The sequence below is a fragment of the Terrapene carolina genome, unplaced genomic scaffold (assembly GCF_002925995.2).
Source record: "Terrapene carolina triunguis isolate 2854851 unplaced genomic scaffold, T_m_triunguis-2.0 Scaffold95, whole genome shotgun sequence".
In the NCBI taxonomy this organism is placed as follows: Eukaryota; Metazoa; Chordata; order Testudines; family Emydidae; genus Terrapene; species Terrapene triunguis.
In genome coordinates, this window is record NW_020664446.1 from 5,507,879 (window position 1) to 5,528,110 (window position 20,232).

Below are 20,232 nucleotides of genomic sequence, written 5' to 3' on the forward strand. Positions count from 1 at the left end.
AAAATAACATGGTCTGGTATACATTTTGTTCATTTCATATTTCAATAAAAACTTCAATTTTGTTTAAATTAAGCTAATGCAAAGTTCTAAAACAACTGCAAAGCGCAAGAGTAGTCAAAATCAATTGTGTTACTGCCTAGGATCCGCCAGTCTAGAGCTATTAAGTTACTCTGGTGACAAGTCTGTTTCAAGTAGGGCAGGGATTAACTACTGCTTTTCTGTAATGACTATTTTTTAATCCGCCTAGTTTTCTTACAGCTTCATAATGAAGGCAATTGCAGTTGCAACTGCCAACATGTCTCCTTTTATTTCATTCTTATTCTTGAGCAACAGATGAGCAATTCTTTCTTTGGTTGAGGAAAGCAAAATGTCAAATTGTTCTTTACAAAGAGCCCAAAAACTTAATGGTTAAAGGACTGGATCTTGTCTTGAGAAATACTCAGCCAAGCCCTTGACTCTCCCTCTAGCAAGCAGTCCAGTGAGGAAAAGAGCTTTAGCTTTGGCCAGGATACAATAAGCTTGATAAGACTTGGCCTGTGCATTAGGTAATTTATTCTTGCTGGGCCCCACATGTCTCATGATACTCTGAGCACAGAATTATGTTCCAGAATCAAAGCTTTCTTTTCAAAAAATATTTCTAATTTTTTACACAAGTTTGCTAATACATGGTAGCCAACCCAAGGTAAAATCCTAGTGAAGACAAGTCAGTTTGCAGTTTTCACCCAAGTAAGGCCTTGTCTACACTACAGAGCTTTGTTGACGAAAGTCCGCTTTAGTCAACAAAACAGTGCAGGTGTACACACTACAATGCTCCTTCCGCCGACAAAATTATCTTGTTTTGCCAACAAAATAAAACCACCTCAATGAGAGGCATAGAGCTTTTAGCGGCAAAGTTAGATAGAAAAAGTGTCAGTGTAGACACTGCATTTGATTATGTTGCTGTAAATGGTCTCCAGGAGGTGTCTCTCAATGCCCGTCCTGACCGCTCTGGTCAGCAGTTTGAACTCTGCTGCCCTGCACTCAGGTGCACAGGCATCCGCCCTTCCCCCTTTAAAGGCCTGGGAATTTTTGAAATTTCGCTTCCTATTTGCTCGGTGTGGACAGCAAACATTATATCTTCCCAGCTGACCATGGTAGTGCTATGCAGCAAACGCTCTCCTGCTTGGAGCACATCTGAGTTGTTGGATGCAGTCCCAGCTTTGCTCCAGCCATAGGAACTTCAGTACCTATGGTCAGACTTCTCATGGCATGTTGAAGACGGGCTACAAATGGGACATGCATCAGTGCCGTGCGAAGAAAAATGAGCTGAGGCAGGCGTACCAGAAGGCGCTGAAGATTTGCTGCTTCTGTAAGGAGCTAGGCGTCATCCTTGGTGGTGACCTCAAGAGCCCTATGGATACTTCAGTGTAGCTAGAGAGAGTGGACAGCAGAATCAACCCCAAGGATGAAGTTGTGGATGAGGAGGTAGAATTGGAGGAGGATATGGAGCACACAGCAGGATTGTCCAGTGGCGTGGCAAGTCAGGATCTCTTTTCCACTCAGGAGGGATCTAACCGGCCCCAGCAGTCCATCTCTGGTGCGCATGATGCAGGAGAAGAGAGCTTTGGTAAGTGATCTTTTTGAGTTGATGCTGCTTGGTTATCTGAGGTAGAGCTGTCCTGTATATTCTAGAAAGGAGGGAAGGGATAGAAATGTACAAGACTAGCTGTGTTTGCATGTGGCACACGTTCCTCTGTGCAGCAAAGCAGTGTGTTAATGCCACCAAGATTTCCTTGGGAATCTTCCAGAGAGGTCTCTAGGAAACTTTCCTGGAGGTACTTGCCAATCCTCTGCCGAAGGTTCCTTGTAGGAAACTTTCCTGTGCCAGTTGGCAATCACTTGTACAGGGAGCAAAGCGGCACACAGGCAAGCAGCAAAGGGACTCGGTCTGAAGCTGCACGCATGCAGGAGGTGCACACATGCATCCTTGCTTACCCTCAGGAGAGAGAATTTGGCTTCAATGACCCCCATCGGTGGAAAATGGTGGCAGAATTTACAATATTGTCCCTAGTTGTCTGCAGTGATCCCCTTAAAAAAACACCTAGACAGTTTGCCCCATCTTGAGCACACATCCCCCATGCCCAGGTCGAACTCCCCATGTTTAGGGTGTTCACTGAGCTGTGTGCTTGCCAAGGGACAATGAAAAACTGATTCATATTTAAAAAGAAGTGCATTTTACTACAATGATTCAATGCTGTGCATGCACTAACAATCAGCTTCTGTTTTTCTTGTGCTTCTGCAGATGTGGCCTTCAGGAGAACCCCCTACACACTGGTGGAGCGCCTCCACCAGATAAGGAAGCAACCAAGGAAGAGCAAGTTAGGGAGTCCCATTGCTGCAAAATCATCCACTATCTCATTCACATTTCCAAGAGTGTTAGTCCTTCATAGCAGAATGCAATTAATGGCCCTGCACGCTTGTGTTAATGCATCCCCAATGGTGGACTTCCCAACTCCAAACTGATTCATGAGTGACCGGTAGCGGTCTAGAGTTGCCAGCTTCCACGCAGCGATCGCATGCTCTTCTCCACCATTTTGGTGTCCTTGCACTACAGTGCTGGGAAGAGTTCCACACACAGGTCCAGGAAGGTGGGTTTCTGCATCCGAAAGTTCTGCAGCCACTGCTTATCATGCCAGACCTGCATAACGATGTGATCCCATCACTCAGTGCTTGTTTCCCGAGCCCAAAAGCAACAGTCATCATGTCAGCTGCTCTGTGAATGCCAAAATTAAACTGGTGTTGTTTCTCTCCATGGCACATAGCAGGTCAGGCACCTCTGATACGTGTTCAGATTTGGTGCTCATGATATACTGCATGACCAGCCACGATGTGTTCATAAGTGACCACAACAGTAGAGAACAGTGCAGGATCCATCCTTTGAGACAGAAGGCAGGCTCCCGGTAAACAGCGTCCATTGAAAAATGCAGTGAAACACAGTTGGAAGCCTATGTAGCGATGGGATGGAAAAAAACTGCATCATGGGATTTTGAACATGCCCCCATGATGCACTGTGATCCACTTTGCCTCCCCACAACTCCTAGCTGCAACAGGTAGCAAGTAGCACAGTGGGATAGCTACCCACAATGCACTGCTCTGTCTGTCGATGCTAGAACACCAACTGTGATCACGCTCTGCCGACAGGAGCGTTGTGTGAACATGCACAAGTGATGTAATTATGCCAGATTTTGATCATTGATGTAACTTGCATCGACAAAACTCTGTATTGGAGACAAGGCCTTAGCTGTGTGAGGTAAAACCTTAGGCCTGCTTATAAGACTGAGGAAAGCCTAGAGTTTACCTCAACTTGCTAACTTGTGTGAAAACAGCAAACTGACTTGCTTTCACTAGGATTGTACCTCTTGTTGGTTACCATGTATTAGCTAACATGATTTAAGAATACACCTTTTTTCCTTGTGAAAATTATCCCCTAAGTCTATAAATACTGTAGCCTGAAACAATAGCTCAGAGATGTGAACTTCTCATTTATCTGAGTAGGGTGGTACCTCTGAAATTTAATAACCGTTTAAATGTCAACACTTAACTGTTTCGCTACTGATAAGTTTACTAAAAATATCCATTTTAAGGGGGTATGCTGCCCTAAAGACACTATACCAGCATAGCAGTGTCTTCATTGCCCTCTAGTGTTGATGCAGCCTACACTACTGCTGTGGGAATTCTGTGCCAAAAAATTAAAAATTCTGCACACAGTATTTTCAAATTATGCATATTTTATTTGTCAAAATAACACAATGTAATCACACCAGTTTCAATTATTTTTGGTCATTTATTTCAAAATACCTGTCAGCAAGTATGTCTGTAACAATACAGACAACAAAAAAGATTCAGAAAATGTTTTTTGACAAACAGATTCCTTGCTAGGCATATTAATACAGAAACTCTGAGTAATAATTCATTTAAACTACAATACAGAACCATATTTCCCGCACACACCCCCAGAAGCAGTGCAAAGGCTGGGGGGAGTCAGGAGTAACAGAGGAGCTGAGAGAGAGGGAGATAATTTCTGGGAAGGAGCCTGGGTGAGAGAAGTATGGAACAGGGTTTTGTTTTGTTTTTGGGGGGGGGGGGGGGGGGAGGAGGAGGACTGTTAGGGAGCTTCCCCCATGCAGACCTGGCTATCCCCAGCCTCTCCCATTCAGTCAGGCACTTGTGTCCCTCCACCCCCACTCAGATACCCACTCCTCTCATCCCTATGTGGCCCTGCACCCCCTTGTGTCTGCCCCCACTCAGCCACCCTCTGTCCCTATGTAGCTCTGCACCCTGTCCCCCATCACCATATGGCCCTGTGCCTCCACTCCCATTCCGCCCCTCTACCACTAGCCCTTATGAACCCCTGTCTAACCCCCCCAGCACCCTAGGCTGTCTTTTTCCCCATAGCCCCCATCTCCTGACCTGGTCTGACAGGCACTGTGAAGAAGGCTCTGCAGGCTCTTTCTCTTCCCTAGCTGGCTGGGAGTGCTGCTGTGTACCACAGCACCCTCTGGTGGGCAAAAGGCAGAATTGCAGTAACTTTTCAGCAGAAGCAAAAAATTAAAAATATCCACGGCTCATTAATTATGCACCTGTGCAGTGGTGCAGAATTGTCCCAGGAGTACTACACTGACAGAGGGGTTTTTCTGTTGGTGTAGGAGCATCACCTCCCCAAACAAGGTTAGCTATGTCGATGGACGCCCTCTTTCAGTCAACGTAGGTGCGTCTACAGAGGGGGTTATGTCAACTTAGCTACATCGGTCGGGTGGGGTTTTTTTCCACACCCTGACCAAAGTGTCTATGCTAATATAACTTTTCTAACATCTTAAACTTCCTCCTATGTCTTCCAGTTAGCTAACTAAATTTCCAGCTTTGCCTGATAACCTTGCTGCTGGAGTTGTGTTGATAGTATAGAGATTTGCTGCATATTGAAAAGATCATTTAATATAAAATATGAACAGCTGTGTTGGTTATTACTCGTTTTCATATTTAATTCAATAAAATTCTGCATCTTTAAATTTCAGTTATATTGCTGGTGAATTTCCAATCTGGGGGCTCAGAAACCATGGAGCATTACCTTAGATCTTCGCTTCAGATTCTACAGAATAGATGAGTTCTTGGTTATAATTAACTCATTGTAAACCAGATCCTTTTAATAGAGTCTCAGTTTGGGCACTCAAATCACTAGTTACTTTTGAAAATCTTGGCCTTATAATTTAAAGGCACAAACCAAGAAAAACAGAATTAAACAAGGTGGAATTAACATGGAATGGAATGTAGCCATTAGAGCAAGAGCACCTTCTCAGAGTGATGAGTTTTCAGTAGTTTATTGAGTAGAGAGAGACAAGACCACTCACAAATGTTACTTCGGAGATTATTCCAAGCATATATCCTCTGGCTTCTTTCATTTCAGAATCTCTTCCCTCTGCTTTTTAAATATGCTACATTAACCTCTGCTCAGAGAATGAAACATTGACAAGATGCCTACGACTCATGACACTAAACCTACTTGTGACCGGATAATACAGACGTTGAGAAATCGTGAAATACAGCTGAAATGCCTTGGGGAGAGGTGTACCCTACCCAGCCAGTTGCAAAGAAAGAGGGTTGGCCTGAGATTAACGTGAAAGTGGAAATACCAAACAAGACAGTCCCTGCCTCAACGAGCTTTCAGTCCAACAAAAACAAGACTCAATGAGTGCAACAGAAGGAATTGGGGAGGAAGGATGAGGAAAACAGTAATGAGCTTCTGCCTGATGGAAGGGAAAAAATATTCCCTCCACACTGGAGGCTCCTGGCTCTTAGCAGGGGTGAGAGGATATAGGCAGTTTTAAGCAAAATGGCAATATAAAAGTCATAATTCTCTTAAAATGAACATTTTTGCAACATTATTAACATTTCGTACACTAGTATGAAACACTTGTGTTAGTTGCTCTAATCAGGCAGGAGTAGTTCATTATGAGGATGCTTGGTTTTCCCCAGTCCTGAATTCACCATTAACTCAGCAATAAAGGAGTTTTAATGGAAAGGCCATAATAAACAGTGTGATAATGATAGCTCCTCCCCCTTAATAATTATAACAAGTTAGTTACAAAAAGATACAAAACTCCAGAAATAGCTACATATAGTACTTAAAACTATTACAACAGCTCAGTTATATCAGAGGAAGGACATCTGTCATGCTTCTGCCATTCATAAACATACAGATAAAATCTCGAATTTAATATAGCTGCAAAGTTTGCAAAGGGCAGCCATTTCCTCCTTGCACATTTTGTGCATAAAGCTTTCCAGAGGGTTTTATATTTTATATTTTAACATTTATTTCAAATGATTCCAATATGCTTTATGAACTGATACAAACTGCCACAGCAATTATTGTGTATACCACTGGTGTGGCTACATTATAAACTAAATTCAGTAGGTATATAACAGTATACTATACCACAACACTACAGAACATATTAAAAGAGGAGTAATTTAGGTAGGCATATTGTAATAAGCCAACCTGTAATTTTGTCAGTATTCCAGGGTTAACCCCCATACAGTTATGAATAATCACATGGTAATCTTTAATGGATACAATTCATGGGTCCATCTCATTTGAAAGACAGCATCTTAAGCATCATATTGCTCCTAAAACCGTGCTGGAGTAGTGGTTTTCCTTTGAATCTGAGTGAAGGAAGAGTCCACCTACTGAATCCTGAACGCCATTTTTGCAGCACTAGGTGATCCTCAGAGATCTGTCATCCAAGTGCTGGCTCTTATCAACCCTCTTTCTCTTGTGAGATATGGCAATATCAAAAACTAATGGAGATTCAGTGTAAGCTTCGTAAAAGAATCAAAAGACAAAATCAAAGTATGTAATTGCTGGAAGTCTTAGCTTTTAATCTAATTTTGCACCTCTTGTTAAATGAACAACAGCATAGAATTGGGCAGAAATATTTATGTTTACATCTTTATTCATAAACTGTAGAAGATCTGTGAAACACTAGCTTAAATATATCATATGATTTTCTTTAATTCCTGTTCAATTTTCCATTTGTTTACAGTTGGTTTATATTTTTTAAAAAGCAAATTATTTTAAAAAATTCTGAAGCTTTGTGGAAGGCAGCAATTCAGCAATACCCTCAGAATCAATTAAAATTTTCTTAACGTTTTACTTGTAATATTCTAAGCTTAAATTTCTCCAAAAACGAGTTGATTTAATATTGTAAAGAGAATTATCAATCAGTTTCTAACACTTTTTAGGAAACAAAGACATTTCGGCAATGCCTTTTTTCTTTTGCAAGTTGATAAAAACATACCCTACTTCCTCTTCATTAGCTCAGAAATAAGTATGTTTTTATCTGAACAAAATAGCTTTTCAGCAAATAAAGATAAAGAGTATGTACATAACAAACCTCGTAAGAAACCACAAAAGCCAATTTCCACATGGTATTGATTGTCATATTTTATGATTAATATGGAATCTTATTTTACCACTGCTTTCTGACAATATGAAGTAGTTTGTTTTTCATCAAATATCTTTTTTTAAAGTATTGCTAGTCTTAATTTAGCGTAAGCATGTCTTTGTAAAAGGAAAAGTATACATTATTTTAACTAGCTATTGCTCACTTTAGCAAGGTAGAAGGCTGCAGTGCTTATACAGTGATGTATCTTATTTCATTTAGTCTTTCAGCTCTAGCCATCTACCTCTGTTTTCACACATCACCTCATAATCCTTTAATCTAGCTCAAATTACAGTATCAAAAAATATTAAACAATTACCCTTCCCCCCCAAGTCCCCTTACTTTGAGCTAGCAGTATGTACCTCTTATATAAGCAATTCAATTGAATGACTTGTGCTATACTCCTTTCCCCTCTACATAGGTATCAAAATTTGCCATCTCACTGTTCACCACCTTTTCCAGAACATTAATGTATTAAATATCGCAGTCCTAGTACAGATCATTGGGCACTTGACTGTTATCCTTCTGTGATATTGGAAATATACCATTTAATTCCACTCTGTTTTGTGCCAGTCAGTTTCACAACCATGACAGTACTTTATTCCTTGTCTGTGACTACTTAGTTTCCTTAGTAACTAGGGCTGTCAAACAAATTAAAAAGATTAAAAAAACCCACAATTAATTGCAATTTTAATCGCACTGTTAATAATACAATACCATTTAAATATTTTTAGATGTTTTCTACATTTTCAAATGTACTGATTTCAATTACAACACAGAATACAAAGTATACAATGCTCACTTGATATTTGCAATAAAAAATATTTGCACTGTAAAAAAGATAAAAGAAATAGTATTTTTCAATTCACCTCACACAAGTACTGTAGTGCAATTTCTTTATTGTGAAAGTGCAACTTACAAAAGTAGACTTTTTTGACATAATGCACTCAAAAATAAAGTAATGTAAAACTTTAGAGCCTACAAGTCTCCTCAGTCCTACTTTTTGTTCATCCAATCACTAAGATAAACAAGTTTGTTTACATTTATGGGAGATAATGCTGCCCACTTTTTAGTTATGTCACCTGAAAGTAAGAGGCATTCACATGGCACTGTTGTAGCTGGCGTTGCAAGGTATTTATAAGATATGCTAAACATTTGTATGCCCCTTCATGCTTCGACCATTATTTTACTGGTGATATTTTTCCCCCCATAGCTCATATGCATGGAAATGTTTAGTCATTTTATTTTTTGATACTAGTACACTAGTAAGTGACCATTTCAGTTCACAAATTGAATGAACCACGTTTTTGTGTGCATGTTTATAAACCTATCATTTGTGTGTTTTCCAGTTTTTCCTTTCAATAGAACACCCAATTGAGTTAAGTAGATACTTGTAAATACTGATCTACCTTTTAGTTTTAATACATATTTTACAAAGTAATTGAATAAATCATTGTTGAGATTTAAAGGAACACTCTCAACTTGGAAATCATGTTTAAAAATTCTTATCTGTGGGTATTACAAGTAATGTCTAAAATTAGTATAATTAAAAAAGATTAGAGGAAAAACATCTTTTCAAGGAGTTTTTGTGCATTTGTGATGGCACTTTGTGTATAGTCAGTTTCATGGTTTTTCTTCTATTGTCAAGAGAATTGTGCTTCAGTCCTGCAACTACACATTTGTGGGCACGGGGGTTGCTCTCCGTGGATATATTTGCAGCATTGTGGTCTTTGCCAGTTTTCCATCTTGCTTTTGTGGGTCTTTCAGACAGTACTTGGTGAGGGAAACCACCTTCTTAAAAAATAATTAGGGAAACATGATTGTTTTAGAAATTACTTTTTTCTCATTTATTGAAATTGATTAGATTCCAAATTTATGGTGTCACTTCAAAAGATTTTTTTTTAAATTGTATTTGTGTCCATTTATGATGTGTGTGTATATAGACAGACTTAAAGGCTTTTGTTTTACTTTTATGATTGTTTTTGATCTTAGAAATATCAAAATGTCAAGTCTCATCTTCTCTAGTTTTACTGGATTACTTTTTGAGTATGGTGAGCTCTCACGCTTTTACTGAATGTTTAACAAAAACTTCCCTTCTTCCAAATATTTGTTAACTTTGGTATTAAAAAGGTGTTGTTAAAAGTCAAACAAAAACCAGTTTTATAAACAGTCTAACTACAAATCCTTTCCTCTCTCAGTTGCTCAGCTTTCTGGGTTTTGTTGCTTGTGATGGCATAATTCCATTAGTTCTCCATTTGCTGGGGGACCTCTCTACACCAAGAACATTTTCTAAAACTTTCCCAGCATTGCTGTATGCAGTTCAGCTGCCCGTGTTAGCAGTATGTGACAGGCTGCCAGAATTTTCAACATCCTATTAAACACCACCAGCAGCAGGTAGATATCTATACTAGAGCTCCCAGTTATGCTAACACTGTTGGAGCTGAACTCTAATTATCAACGGCATGCCATTTTGAGACATTTTTCCTAGGATAGGCAGGTCCATAAAGTTTTACAAGGTCAACAAACTTTAGTTTCCTATCTGAAAAACAGAGAGCTTTTCTTTATAAAAGGCACAATCCTCTACCTCCTATTTTTCCACTTTGTGGTTCCTTTCTTAACACTCCAAGATCCAGTGTAGTTTTAGTTCAGTTAGTAAGATCTAAGATTGTAAACAAGCTTATAGAGAAGGTTTTTAGCTTAGTGTGTTCTCAGAACAGTTACTTCTAACCTAGCAGGAAGTCAGGAGGTGATATCATCCTCCTTAGTCTATGATTACACTACAGCTTAAATCAACATAAATTATGTAACTCAGGTGTGAATTAGCCATCCCCTTGAGCGACATAATTTATGCTGATTTAAGTGCTGGTGTGGACAGTTCTATGTTGGTGGGAGAGCTTCTCCTGCTGCTCACAGGGGCTGGAGTAATTAAGCAGATGGGAGAGCTCTCTTCCGTAGGCTTAGAATAGCTACACTAGAGAGGCAGTACTGTGGCTCATAGAGCATCCCAGGGAAGCTGTCATAACTGAGACAAATCTTTAGTTACTCCCAGTGCTTCTTCAGCCCCAGGAGGATGGCACAAAGGTGGTTTAAAGCCACCTTACCCCACCCTTCATTTGAGATGTAAATTTTATGCTCTTCCTTTTATAGGGAGTACCAACAGTAACTTCCTTGAGAGATAGACAGCATGATGATTCAGAGAATGGAACCAGGAGTGAGGAACTCCTACGTTCTCATCTTATTTCTTCCATGGATTCTCTGTTTCACTAGGAAAGTTATCGAACCTTCCTCTGCCTCAGTTTATCCAGTATATAATATGTATATATTGTCTTCTGTGTGGTATGTTGAGGATTAATTAGTAAATGTTCATAAAACACGTTGAAGATGGCAAAATGCTATTGTAGTTTTTATAGCAATTATTATGACAGAATCTTGAGGTGAAATAATTGAAGTTTGTCACTATTTTGAATGGGTTCAATATTGAGAAGTTCCTGTTTTAATGGTGCTGGGACTTCCTTTTACAGGCTCAGAACAAAGAAACCAAAGTCCTTGCTGCAGCAAAGGTGATTGATACGAAATCTGAGGAAGAACTAGAAGATTACATGGTTGAGATTGATATTCTGGCATCCTGCGATCATCCAAATATTGTCAAGCTTCTTGATGCTTTCTACTATGAAAACAATCTTTGGGTAGGTGTTTCCTTTTGTATACCGTTCTCCTATTTATGTAAAAATATTGAACTTTAGGTTTCTCCCCCCCCCCAACTTAATAATAAGAGACTTTATATCATTATTCCATCAAATCTTTTCTACATCATTACTAATTATTAGGATAATTATCCACTCCATTTTACAACTAACTTGCAAGTTGCATGATTACTGTGTCAAAATATCTAGCAAGTAGGTATGATGAAATTAAGATATACAGAGGCATCTATTCAGCTCTGACTGTAACAGCAGCTCTGGTTCACCCTGTTTTGATTCTAAAACTTGGAATTTGATAGTTTATGTCCATGTATAGAGAGGATTTGGACATTTCTTGTTTGTAACTGCTGGATTCAAGTTTTAAGCCCACCAGCACAGTTCAGAAATAGATAACGGCAAGATTTGATAACAGGAAGATTTGATAACGGCAACCACACAATTAAAAATAAAATAAAAATTAGGGCTTATAGAGCCCAATCTTGTGAGATGCTGATTAACCTCAACTTCCACTGGTTTTAGTGGGACTTGAGGGCACTCAGTAACTTCCAGAAAGTGCTTAGCATCTCTCAGAACTGGGCCCACAATTTGCTGACGATCCAGGCCTTTGAATGTACATGTATTGATTTCACAAATACAATGCATATACTTAGATACTCTGCTAATTATTTTGCAGTGAATTACATGTATATAAATATCAGTCATGTGTAATAAGATTATTCCACCTTTGTTCTTTGATATCATCATTATTAGACTGGAATAGGCTTCCAAGGGAGGTTGTGGAATCCCCACCATTGGAGGCTTTTAAGAACAAGTGGCACAGGCACCTGTCAGGAGGGTCTAGGTTCATTTGGTCCTGCCTTAGCATGGTGGCTGGCTCTGTTGACTTCTGAAGGTCCATTTCTAGCCCTACATTTCTATGATTATTTATTAAGAAAGAAGTATACTTGGGTCTGTACAAGGAAGATAATCTTTGCCCTTTGGCGTTTACAGTTTAAATACACACACAACACAAGTTAGACAGAAAATATCCTAGGACACATAAATAAATTTAACTTTGATCACAGCCTTTTAAAAACATTAATGGATGATATCAGTTTTACTAATGTGAATTTGCATGGGAGGGTTTCTTGGAAGAATTTCATGAACGAAGAGTTGAATAGGGAGAAAGTTCCATGTGCAGGGGGGCCATACGAGAGACGAACATCAAAGTGAGTGGTTAGGTGGGATTCATTGGCCGAGTGAAGGGGCAAAATGGTGAGTAGTTTGAAATAAAAGCAGAGACATAGATATGGTGGAGTTGAAGGTGACAGTGAGAAGCCTAAACTTTGTGGTAGGCAAAAGGAAGGCACTGGCAGGAATCAAAAACAGGAGTGATAGAATGGCCAGTGAGGTGATAATCAGATAAGTAATCCTCAAGAAGGATATTATCTATGTTTCTCAAAAAGATTTAAAATGTTTAGTTGTACATTTTTATTAGTTTGAAATGGGATACTGTGCTCCCTATGCTTTTAATTAAGAATAAATGTCTTCAGTCCTATCACCTTTACTTGTTGTTTTGTTAGCTCACTCAAGCTAAACAGGAGTCAGCCTTGATTAGTACTTGCATAGGAGACCTCCCTGGATGCTTCAGGAAGTAATATTAATGATTTGGTATATGGCATTCTTCCCTCTGAGGCCTTGATTCAGGAAAGCAGTTATGAAGTGCTTAAGTCCATCCCTATTAAGGACAGCATTTACGCATATGCTTAACTTTAAGCATGTGCATAAATACCAATGATGTTAATGGGACCTAACCATATGCTTAAAGTTAAGCACGTGGTTAATTACTGTTTTGAGTAGGAATGCTTGCCTGAAATGCCTTTTATTACTCAACCTATGCCCCAGCAAAGAGTTAAATGCAAATTAATGTTTCATCCATTTGTAGTAATTAATAATCATTTTAAAATGCTCAAGTTATGACCAGTTTGTCTTATCAGCTTTTATTCTTTAGTAATCAAATCTGTGTCTCCCATGTAGTAGTAATAAAGTGTGATTTATTTCTCCTCAGATTCATAATCTGGTTTATGAAAATAAGCTTGTGTTTTCTTCTCTTACGTTATTTTAGACCTGTGGCCTATAAAGAAAAAAAAGACAAGATTTGGCGTTAAGTTCTCCTGGGTAGCAAACTGTTTAACCATTAATTTTCTAAAATAAGATAACAATCAGAAATGGGTATTAAAAATGGTTTCTGGCTTCCATCAGTTTTACAAACACCTTTTTCATCAAAAGAACATATACAAAAATGTGTATTAAACTAAATTTTATAGACTATATTATTTTATGTGGAATTTTTCTACAGTGAGTTTTTTGGCATTTTGCCTCATTCACTTGCCTGGTTTGTAAAAACAAAACACTGCAGATGTGTAAATTGAGTAATGGTATGTGAATGTGGCAGGGGTTTACAAAGATTCTACATGATATTAGTTCTTCATAATGCTGTTGTGAGGAGCAGTTAGTATAAGTATAGTGTCACATAAGTTGTAAATGAGTATTTAAGTATTTATTTAAGTCATAAATTGAGACTCATTCCTTTTTTAAGAAAAGTGTGTTCTGAGTTAAACATCAAGGTGTTTTCCCAGTGTATGATTGTGAGGAAGTAGTTGTCATATTGAACTTTTTTAATTAAATATTCAACGTTTAAATGAAAAAGAAAACTACTTCAGAATACAAAAAAATGAGATCTCAATGTGTTGAAAGGTACATTGTTTAATAAAAAGTTTTAAAAACTATTGGCTCACCCTTCTTTCCATCCTTTTTATTATTTTTGTCCACCTTCTTTGTCTCTATAAATCAGCAGGGTTTGTATCCCCAAATAACTGCATTATACTTTTATATAATAAGAGACTTGGGAGCAAGGGTGTGGAATACTCCCAGTGTAACTAGTTATTCTGGGGCCAAGAAACTGTTCTATGGACATGAATAGGAAGAAGGAGAAAAACAAGTCAAAGGGTTTTTGGTTTTCCCTTTAAAAAATGTGACAGGTCTGTTTCCTTTGATTTTTGATGTCTTTCCTTTCATGTAAATGTTATACTTTTTCTGTTTCACCTGAAGGGGGAGTGAAGATCAGGCAGCTGTCTCTGGGCTGTTAACAAATGTTTTGGCTCCTGTACTCAGAATTTTCAAATCAGAAATGACTATATAATGATTATGCAAATCACACACTCAGCCAACCAGATTCCAGTTGACTTTAATCCTTTTATTGTGGAATTTAGATACCTGGATTAACACATTTTGTCTGAGGAATTCCAAGCACTTTGCACACAATTTACTTAAGCCTTGCAGTGCCACTTTCAGTTAGCTAATATCACTGTTCTACAGAGGTTAGATAAGTGATTTATCAAGGTCACACAGCAAGCCAGGGATAAACGAGGAAATAGAACCCAAGCCTACTGATGCCAAGTCCTGTGGTCTCTGACCTCTAGACAACACTTCCAATTCAGTACATTAGCTTTATTTTTAATACCTGTGTTTTTATTTATACACAGATCCTGATTGAATTTTGTGCAGGTGGAGCAGTAGATGCAGTAATGTTGGGTAAATACAAGTTTTTGTTTCAAATAATAATCTTTATAACAGGTTAAAATAAATATAATTAAATATTTGGAAGGATTTTACTTTTAAAAATTATATACTATTTTGAAATGCAGATATTTTGTTTGTATTTTATGCAGGACTATACTGAACAATACGCATTGTGATGATTTTAAAATATTTATTATATGAGCTTAAAGTAGATATATCTATGTATGTAACTCCCTCATCTTAATGCAAAGTAATTTTGTTATTTTTAAAATAGTCATTATATTTCTCAAAAATCTAAATTATTTTTAAATTAATAATTTAAATTATGCATTAATTTATGCATGTGAGCAACTTTAATCGCATGAGTAGATTATTTATGTGATTAGTTGTCCATGTATTTAAGTCTTTACAGAATCTGGTTCTTTTTTCCATCTTAATCTAATTATGTTTTGAATAATACTTTATATTTCCTTGACCTGAGAGTCATTTTAATGATATTTCCGTATATTAAACAGAAAATTCAAACTAACTTTATAAATCGTTCATAAATGAGATGATCCCAGGTGTGAAATCCTGGCTCCATTGGAGTTAATGGGAATTTTGCCATTGACTTCAGTGGGCTAGAATTTTTTGCCTAATGTTTACTTCTAAAACTAAGTTGTCAGATTGACAGTTTTTGCTATGATTTATAATGATCAGTCTGGAAATTTATGTAAAAATAAAAACAAAAATGGAAAAGATGGGATTTTTTTTAATATTTGTGTTTGTTTCTCTTTCAGAACTTGAGAGGCCATTAACAGAGCCACAGATCAAAGTAGTTTGCAAGCAGACTTTGGAGGCACTGAACTACTTGCATGAAAATAAGATCATTCACAGAGATCTAAAAGCTGGCAATATTCTTTTTACATTAGATGGAGACATTAAACTGGGTAAGGCTCTTGCATGGAAATAGACAAGATTTTTTTAAAAAAACCAGATCATCTTATGAACTTTTTTGTTTAAATTGTTGTTTGGCACTGTTGAGTATTTGTGTACTTAGATATACATTATAGAAGAATTATAGTTCAACAGACATAAGTGATTTTTTGTTATTTTGAAAAATAAGTAAAGCTTGAGTTATCTTATTTATGCTTGGCAAACCTCACGTAGAGTTCAAAGGGAGCAGGAGCAGGCCTGGTACCAATATTGTTACTGAATTGTTTGAAAGTCAGGTTATACTAGGTGTAAATACTTATATATATAAAAACAAGAATTTTATAGTAGGTTTATGGTAGAAACCTCAGCTCTTCCCTTTGCTGAGTTTGGCTATGGAAAACTATATTTAAAATGTGTGAAAATAAAGTCTATAATAATTGAATTTCTTTAAATGTCTCCCACTAATATTCTAGATATAGAAAAAATGTGATATGATCACTGTTATTAATATTGGTGTTCCCTTTTCCCTACAGCCTTCTATACCACTGATCACTCCCTCTTCCTTAACTTCAGTGGGAGCTGGAACACACAATTGCTATGAGCTTTGTCATTTTTATTCCTAGCATTCTGTCTGAAGTAATCACCACCACCCAAAATTTTCTCTCCTGAGAATGCGGATGGTATAGAGAGGAAATTTCCATGAGGATTCCTTCATGAAAGCTCCACATTGTCCCATTGAGGGATGGAATTTGGTCCCTCCATCTAGGAAATGGCTAAATGGCCCACCTCTAAATCTGGTAGATCCTCAGGGATGCACAGTTGTCCAGATCTATCTTCATGGAGGCCCTCTGCTTTTACACTGGCTTTGGGGCTCCAAGTAGCATTCCTTCACTACTAGCTTAACTTTGAAGTCAATTAAAAAATTCAGAATAGCTAAGCAAGTGTTTTGGTGATTCCGTGCCTCAGTTTTTCATCTGCAAAGTAGGGATGATAATCCTGCCTTCCTATTTGTCTTGTCTGTTAAACTTGTAAGCTTCAAGGCAGGGACTGTCTCTTCCTGTGTATATATGCACAGCACCTGGCACAATGGGAACCCAATCTTGATTGTGGCCTCTCACTGTTTCCTTGTACTCCTCTGTCTGTATCTACCTTTTGTCTCTTGTCTTCTACTTAAATTGTAAGCTTCTTAGGGTAAGTAACTTTTTTTTGTTTTGTGTTTATGCAGCCTCTAACACAATGGGGTCCTAGTCCATGACTAGGATTCGTAGGGACCACATTAGTACAAATAAATAAATAATACTATAATAAAATAATAATTAATACTAAAGCCTGAGGCTGTATTATCTTTTCTAACAAATTTCCACAGGGTCAGAGCTAGGATGAGTGTATTCTTCTGTCTTTGCCCATTTCCCTTGTCCCACGAGATCTCTGCCTCTTCTCAGCCCGGATGTGAAGTTGGGTTATAGTGCTGTAGAGGTAGCTGAGACCCTACTTTGCAGAGAAATCTGAGTGGGGAAGTCCCCTTCATGCGTGGATTCAGTGGATGTAAACTGGCCCTTAACATTCAGACTGGTCAAAGATTTAATTTACTTTACCTTTGAAAAGGAAACAGTCTGTGTGTAAGAATGTGTAATCTCTTTCTTGCTGGTTGTACTATTTGATTTTTTGCTTCTGGTTGTCTTGAATTTAAGTGCAATGCCTCCTGTTTTTTAATAAATAATATGGAATTTCATGTGTGACAATTTTATGAGAAACCATCAAGTTTTAATGTCTAATTTATAGTATCTACAGTCCTTTAATATTTCTGTTTTTATACTGGAATAGGCAGCTGCCTTAATCCTACACTTTTCTGTAAAGAGTAAAATTAGGCTTATCAGGTGTTGAGCCTATCACGTTATTTTATACAGATTGAAGCAGACAGCATATGGGTATTTTGTCTCTTTGGTCCAATCAGTACACTTTAATTAAGAAGAGTTAGAACATCTGCTATAGTAGGACACAAAAAAGTATCTCTTCGAAATAAATATACTTATTTTATGAATGAGACATGTCATGCTTGATATGCTATTTGATAAAATTTATTATAGGAAATGCCAGATTTCTAATTTACATTTTACAATCAAAAGTGTACCTACATGCCTTTACTATTAGCCTTTTTCAAATATTTCATACTGGGGGAACAGGAAAAAGAAAATAAATCCTAGTTTAGGATTTCTGAATTAGTGTAAAAATCAGAGATGTTAATGTTCAAGTTTAGTGTGATAATTTCATAGGCAAAATAAATAATTTCCTAATGGAAAATATTTTATTCCTTTTCTTCTAACAACAAATATTTCTCCTACCGGCCATTATTTCTGTCCCTCACATCCTAATCTCGGCATTAGCCTTTAAAGTGCTTTATTTTTAGCAGGGGAAGGCATTATACTTTTTTATTAGAGCAGTTAGTGAGCTACAACGCATTACTGATTAATAATACCAACATATTTAAATATTTTGAACTCTCACTTTGGTGTTTTAATATTCATATATGTATACTTTTTGGTCTGAAATATAGCTCAAAATTTCCACCTGTAAATTAGTAATATTTTTATTGTTTGCTTCAAGCGGATTTTGGCGTATCTGCTAAAAACACAAGGACAATACAGAGAAGAGATTCTTTCATTGGTACACCTTACTGGTAAGTGTGCAGTTTTGTTAACTTTTTAGCATGAACTAATATTTTAATATCACAGTTGATTATATAGCCTTGCAAAAGAATAATGTAAAGTATGTAAAAGTGTGCCATTTACTTTAAAATATTTAAATTTCATTAATATTTTAATTAAGTCAACAAATTAGAATGTTTTTGACTGCAGATGATAATGCTTCATTCTCTAATTCTATACACCATTCTCTTTTGCAGGATGGCTCCTGAAGTGGTAATGTGTGAGACATCTAAAGACAGGCCTTATGATTATAAGGCTGATGTGTGGTCACTGGGCATCACTTTAATAGAAATGGCTCAAGTAGAACCACCTCATCACGAGTTAAATCCTATGCGCGTGCTGCTGAAAATAGCAAAATCTGACCCACCTACATTGGCACAGCCTTCAAAATGGTTAGTCTTTTAATGCTAACTTCTTTTGCCAAGGGTTTTGGAGATTGACCCTGAGTCTGCCACGATGTAAGCACATTTAACTTCAGGCCTTTGAGTAGTCCTATTAAACTGTATGAACTACTCACATGCATTAAGTACTTATATGTGGCCTTGGAGGATTGGGGCCCATGACTTTACTTTTTGTTATTGCAGTGTCTAGAAACTTTCATATTAAAAAGGTTACAGTATCTTAGTATTTTGATATTGTTGGAAAACAGAGCTTGTTCTTTTTAAACATAAGATTCAGATTCAACATCAAATGTGTACATAAAGATTTTTAACTACCCTTTTTTAAAAAAAGTGATAGAGGAAAAAAAGCATGAGGAGGATGATCTGCTTAAAAAAAAGAGAAATGTTGAAGAGCCCTCTTGAGGATTTCATACAGAGAATATACGTTGTTTGAAAAGTTTATGCCATTGCCCACTCAGTCATGACAACAGATTGTTTTCAAATGGTTAGTGCAAAGTATTACTAGGTGAATTTGCAGTTAGGAAGCATTTAAAACCAAGAACCATAAAATAAAACCTTTCTTTAAAATGGAACTTGATTAGAAAAAATGCCACTCAGGGACTAAAAAAGAACAGAAAGGTTAAGTTTGCACTTCACAAGGCAAAATAATGGATAAACGGGTGTTGAATCAAGCCATATCACTTTACACAAAACAATGCGACAGATAAAGCAGTGGTTTTTAATATAGTCTAGATTATAACAATTTATTAAGAGATGTTACAAGGTAAGCAATGTGCTACTTTCACTTTTAAACATTTATTAGATTGGCTATCAGAAGATCAATATGCAGCACCTCATGGGCGTTTCGACTGTAAAACTCATTGGGTTAAATTCATATCCCTGGTATAACTCCATTGATTTCATTCGAGTTATGCCAGTTATTGTAACCAGTTAGGGGGAAACTGTTTGGGTTTTGGTTTTTTCCATTCTCTTGCCTTGTTTTGAATGGGATGGTGAGCAATTGTAATGCAGTCATAAATGGGAAATTGAAAAGAATGTGTCACTATGCAGTTTGTGTAGGAGGAAAGGGAAAGTGGCAATCACTTCTTTGTTTTCTTCTGCAGGTCTTCAGATTTTAAAGATTTTCTAAGGAAATGTTTGGAAAAGAATGTAGATGCCAGATGGAATACTGCTCAGCTTCTGCAGGTAAGAAGAGTTAGCTGCCAACAGGGCTATAGTACTTGGGTTTAATACATCTATTTAGAATCAAGACACTGCTACTCTGAAGTTCTGAATAATTCAAAATTAGATACACTTAATCTGTATTTAACATTATGGGGCAGATCATCAGCTGGTATAAATCAATGGAGAGACACCAGGTGGAAATCTGGCCTACTATTTGTAAATTTTTATATGAAAATAATTCTTGTGTGCATCTATTTATGTTAATTCAGTGCTTCTCCTCCCCCCCCCCCCCCCAAAAAAAAAAAAAAAA

The 20,232-nt window shown here is 37.2% G+C and overlaps 1 protein-coding gene across 2 annotated transcripts in view; it reads left to right on the forward strand.

Moving 5' to 3' along the window:
• The window catches only part of SLK (STE20 like kinase), a 70,465-nt gene that overhangs the window by 21,802 nt on the left and 28,431 nt on the right, over positions 1-20,232 (forward strand). For both annotated transcript variants that reach the window (XM_026650910.2, XM_026650911.2), the window contains exons 2-7: positions 10,997-11,161; positions 14,701-14,749; positions 15,517-15,666; positions 18,257-18,329; positions 18,555-18,749; positions 19,862-19,943. In XM_026650910.2, coding sequence (XP_026506695.1) covers positions 10,997-11,161; positions 14,701-14,749; positions 15,517-15,666; positions 18,257-18,329; positions 18,555-18,749; positions 19,862-19,943 — 714 coding nt within the window. The remainder of the gene's footprint in view (positions 1-10,996; positions 11,162-14,700; positions 14,750-15,516; positions 15,667-18,256; positions 18,330-18,554; positions 18,750-19,861; positions 19,944-20,232) is intronic.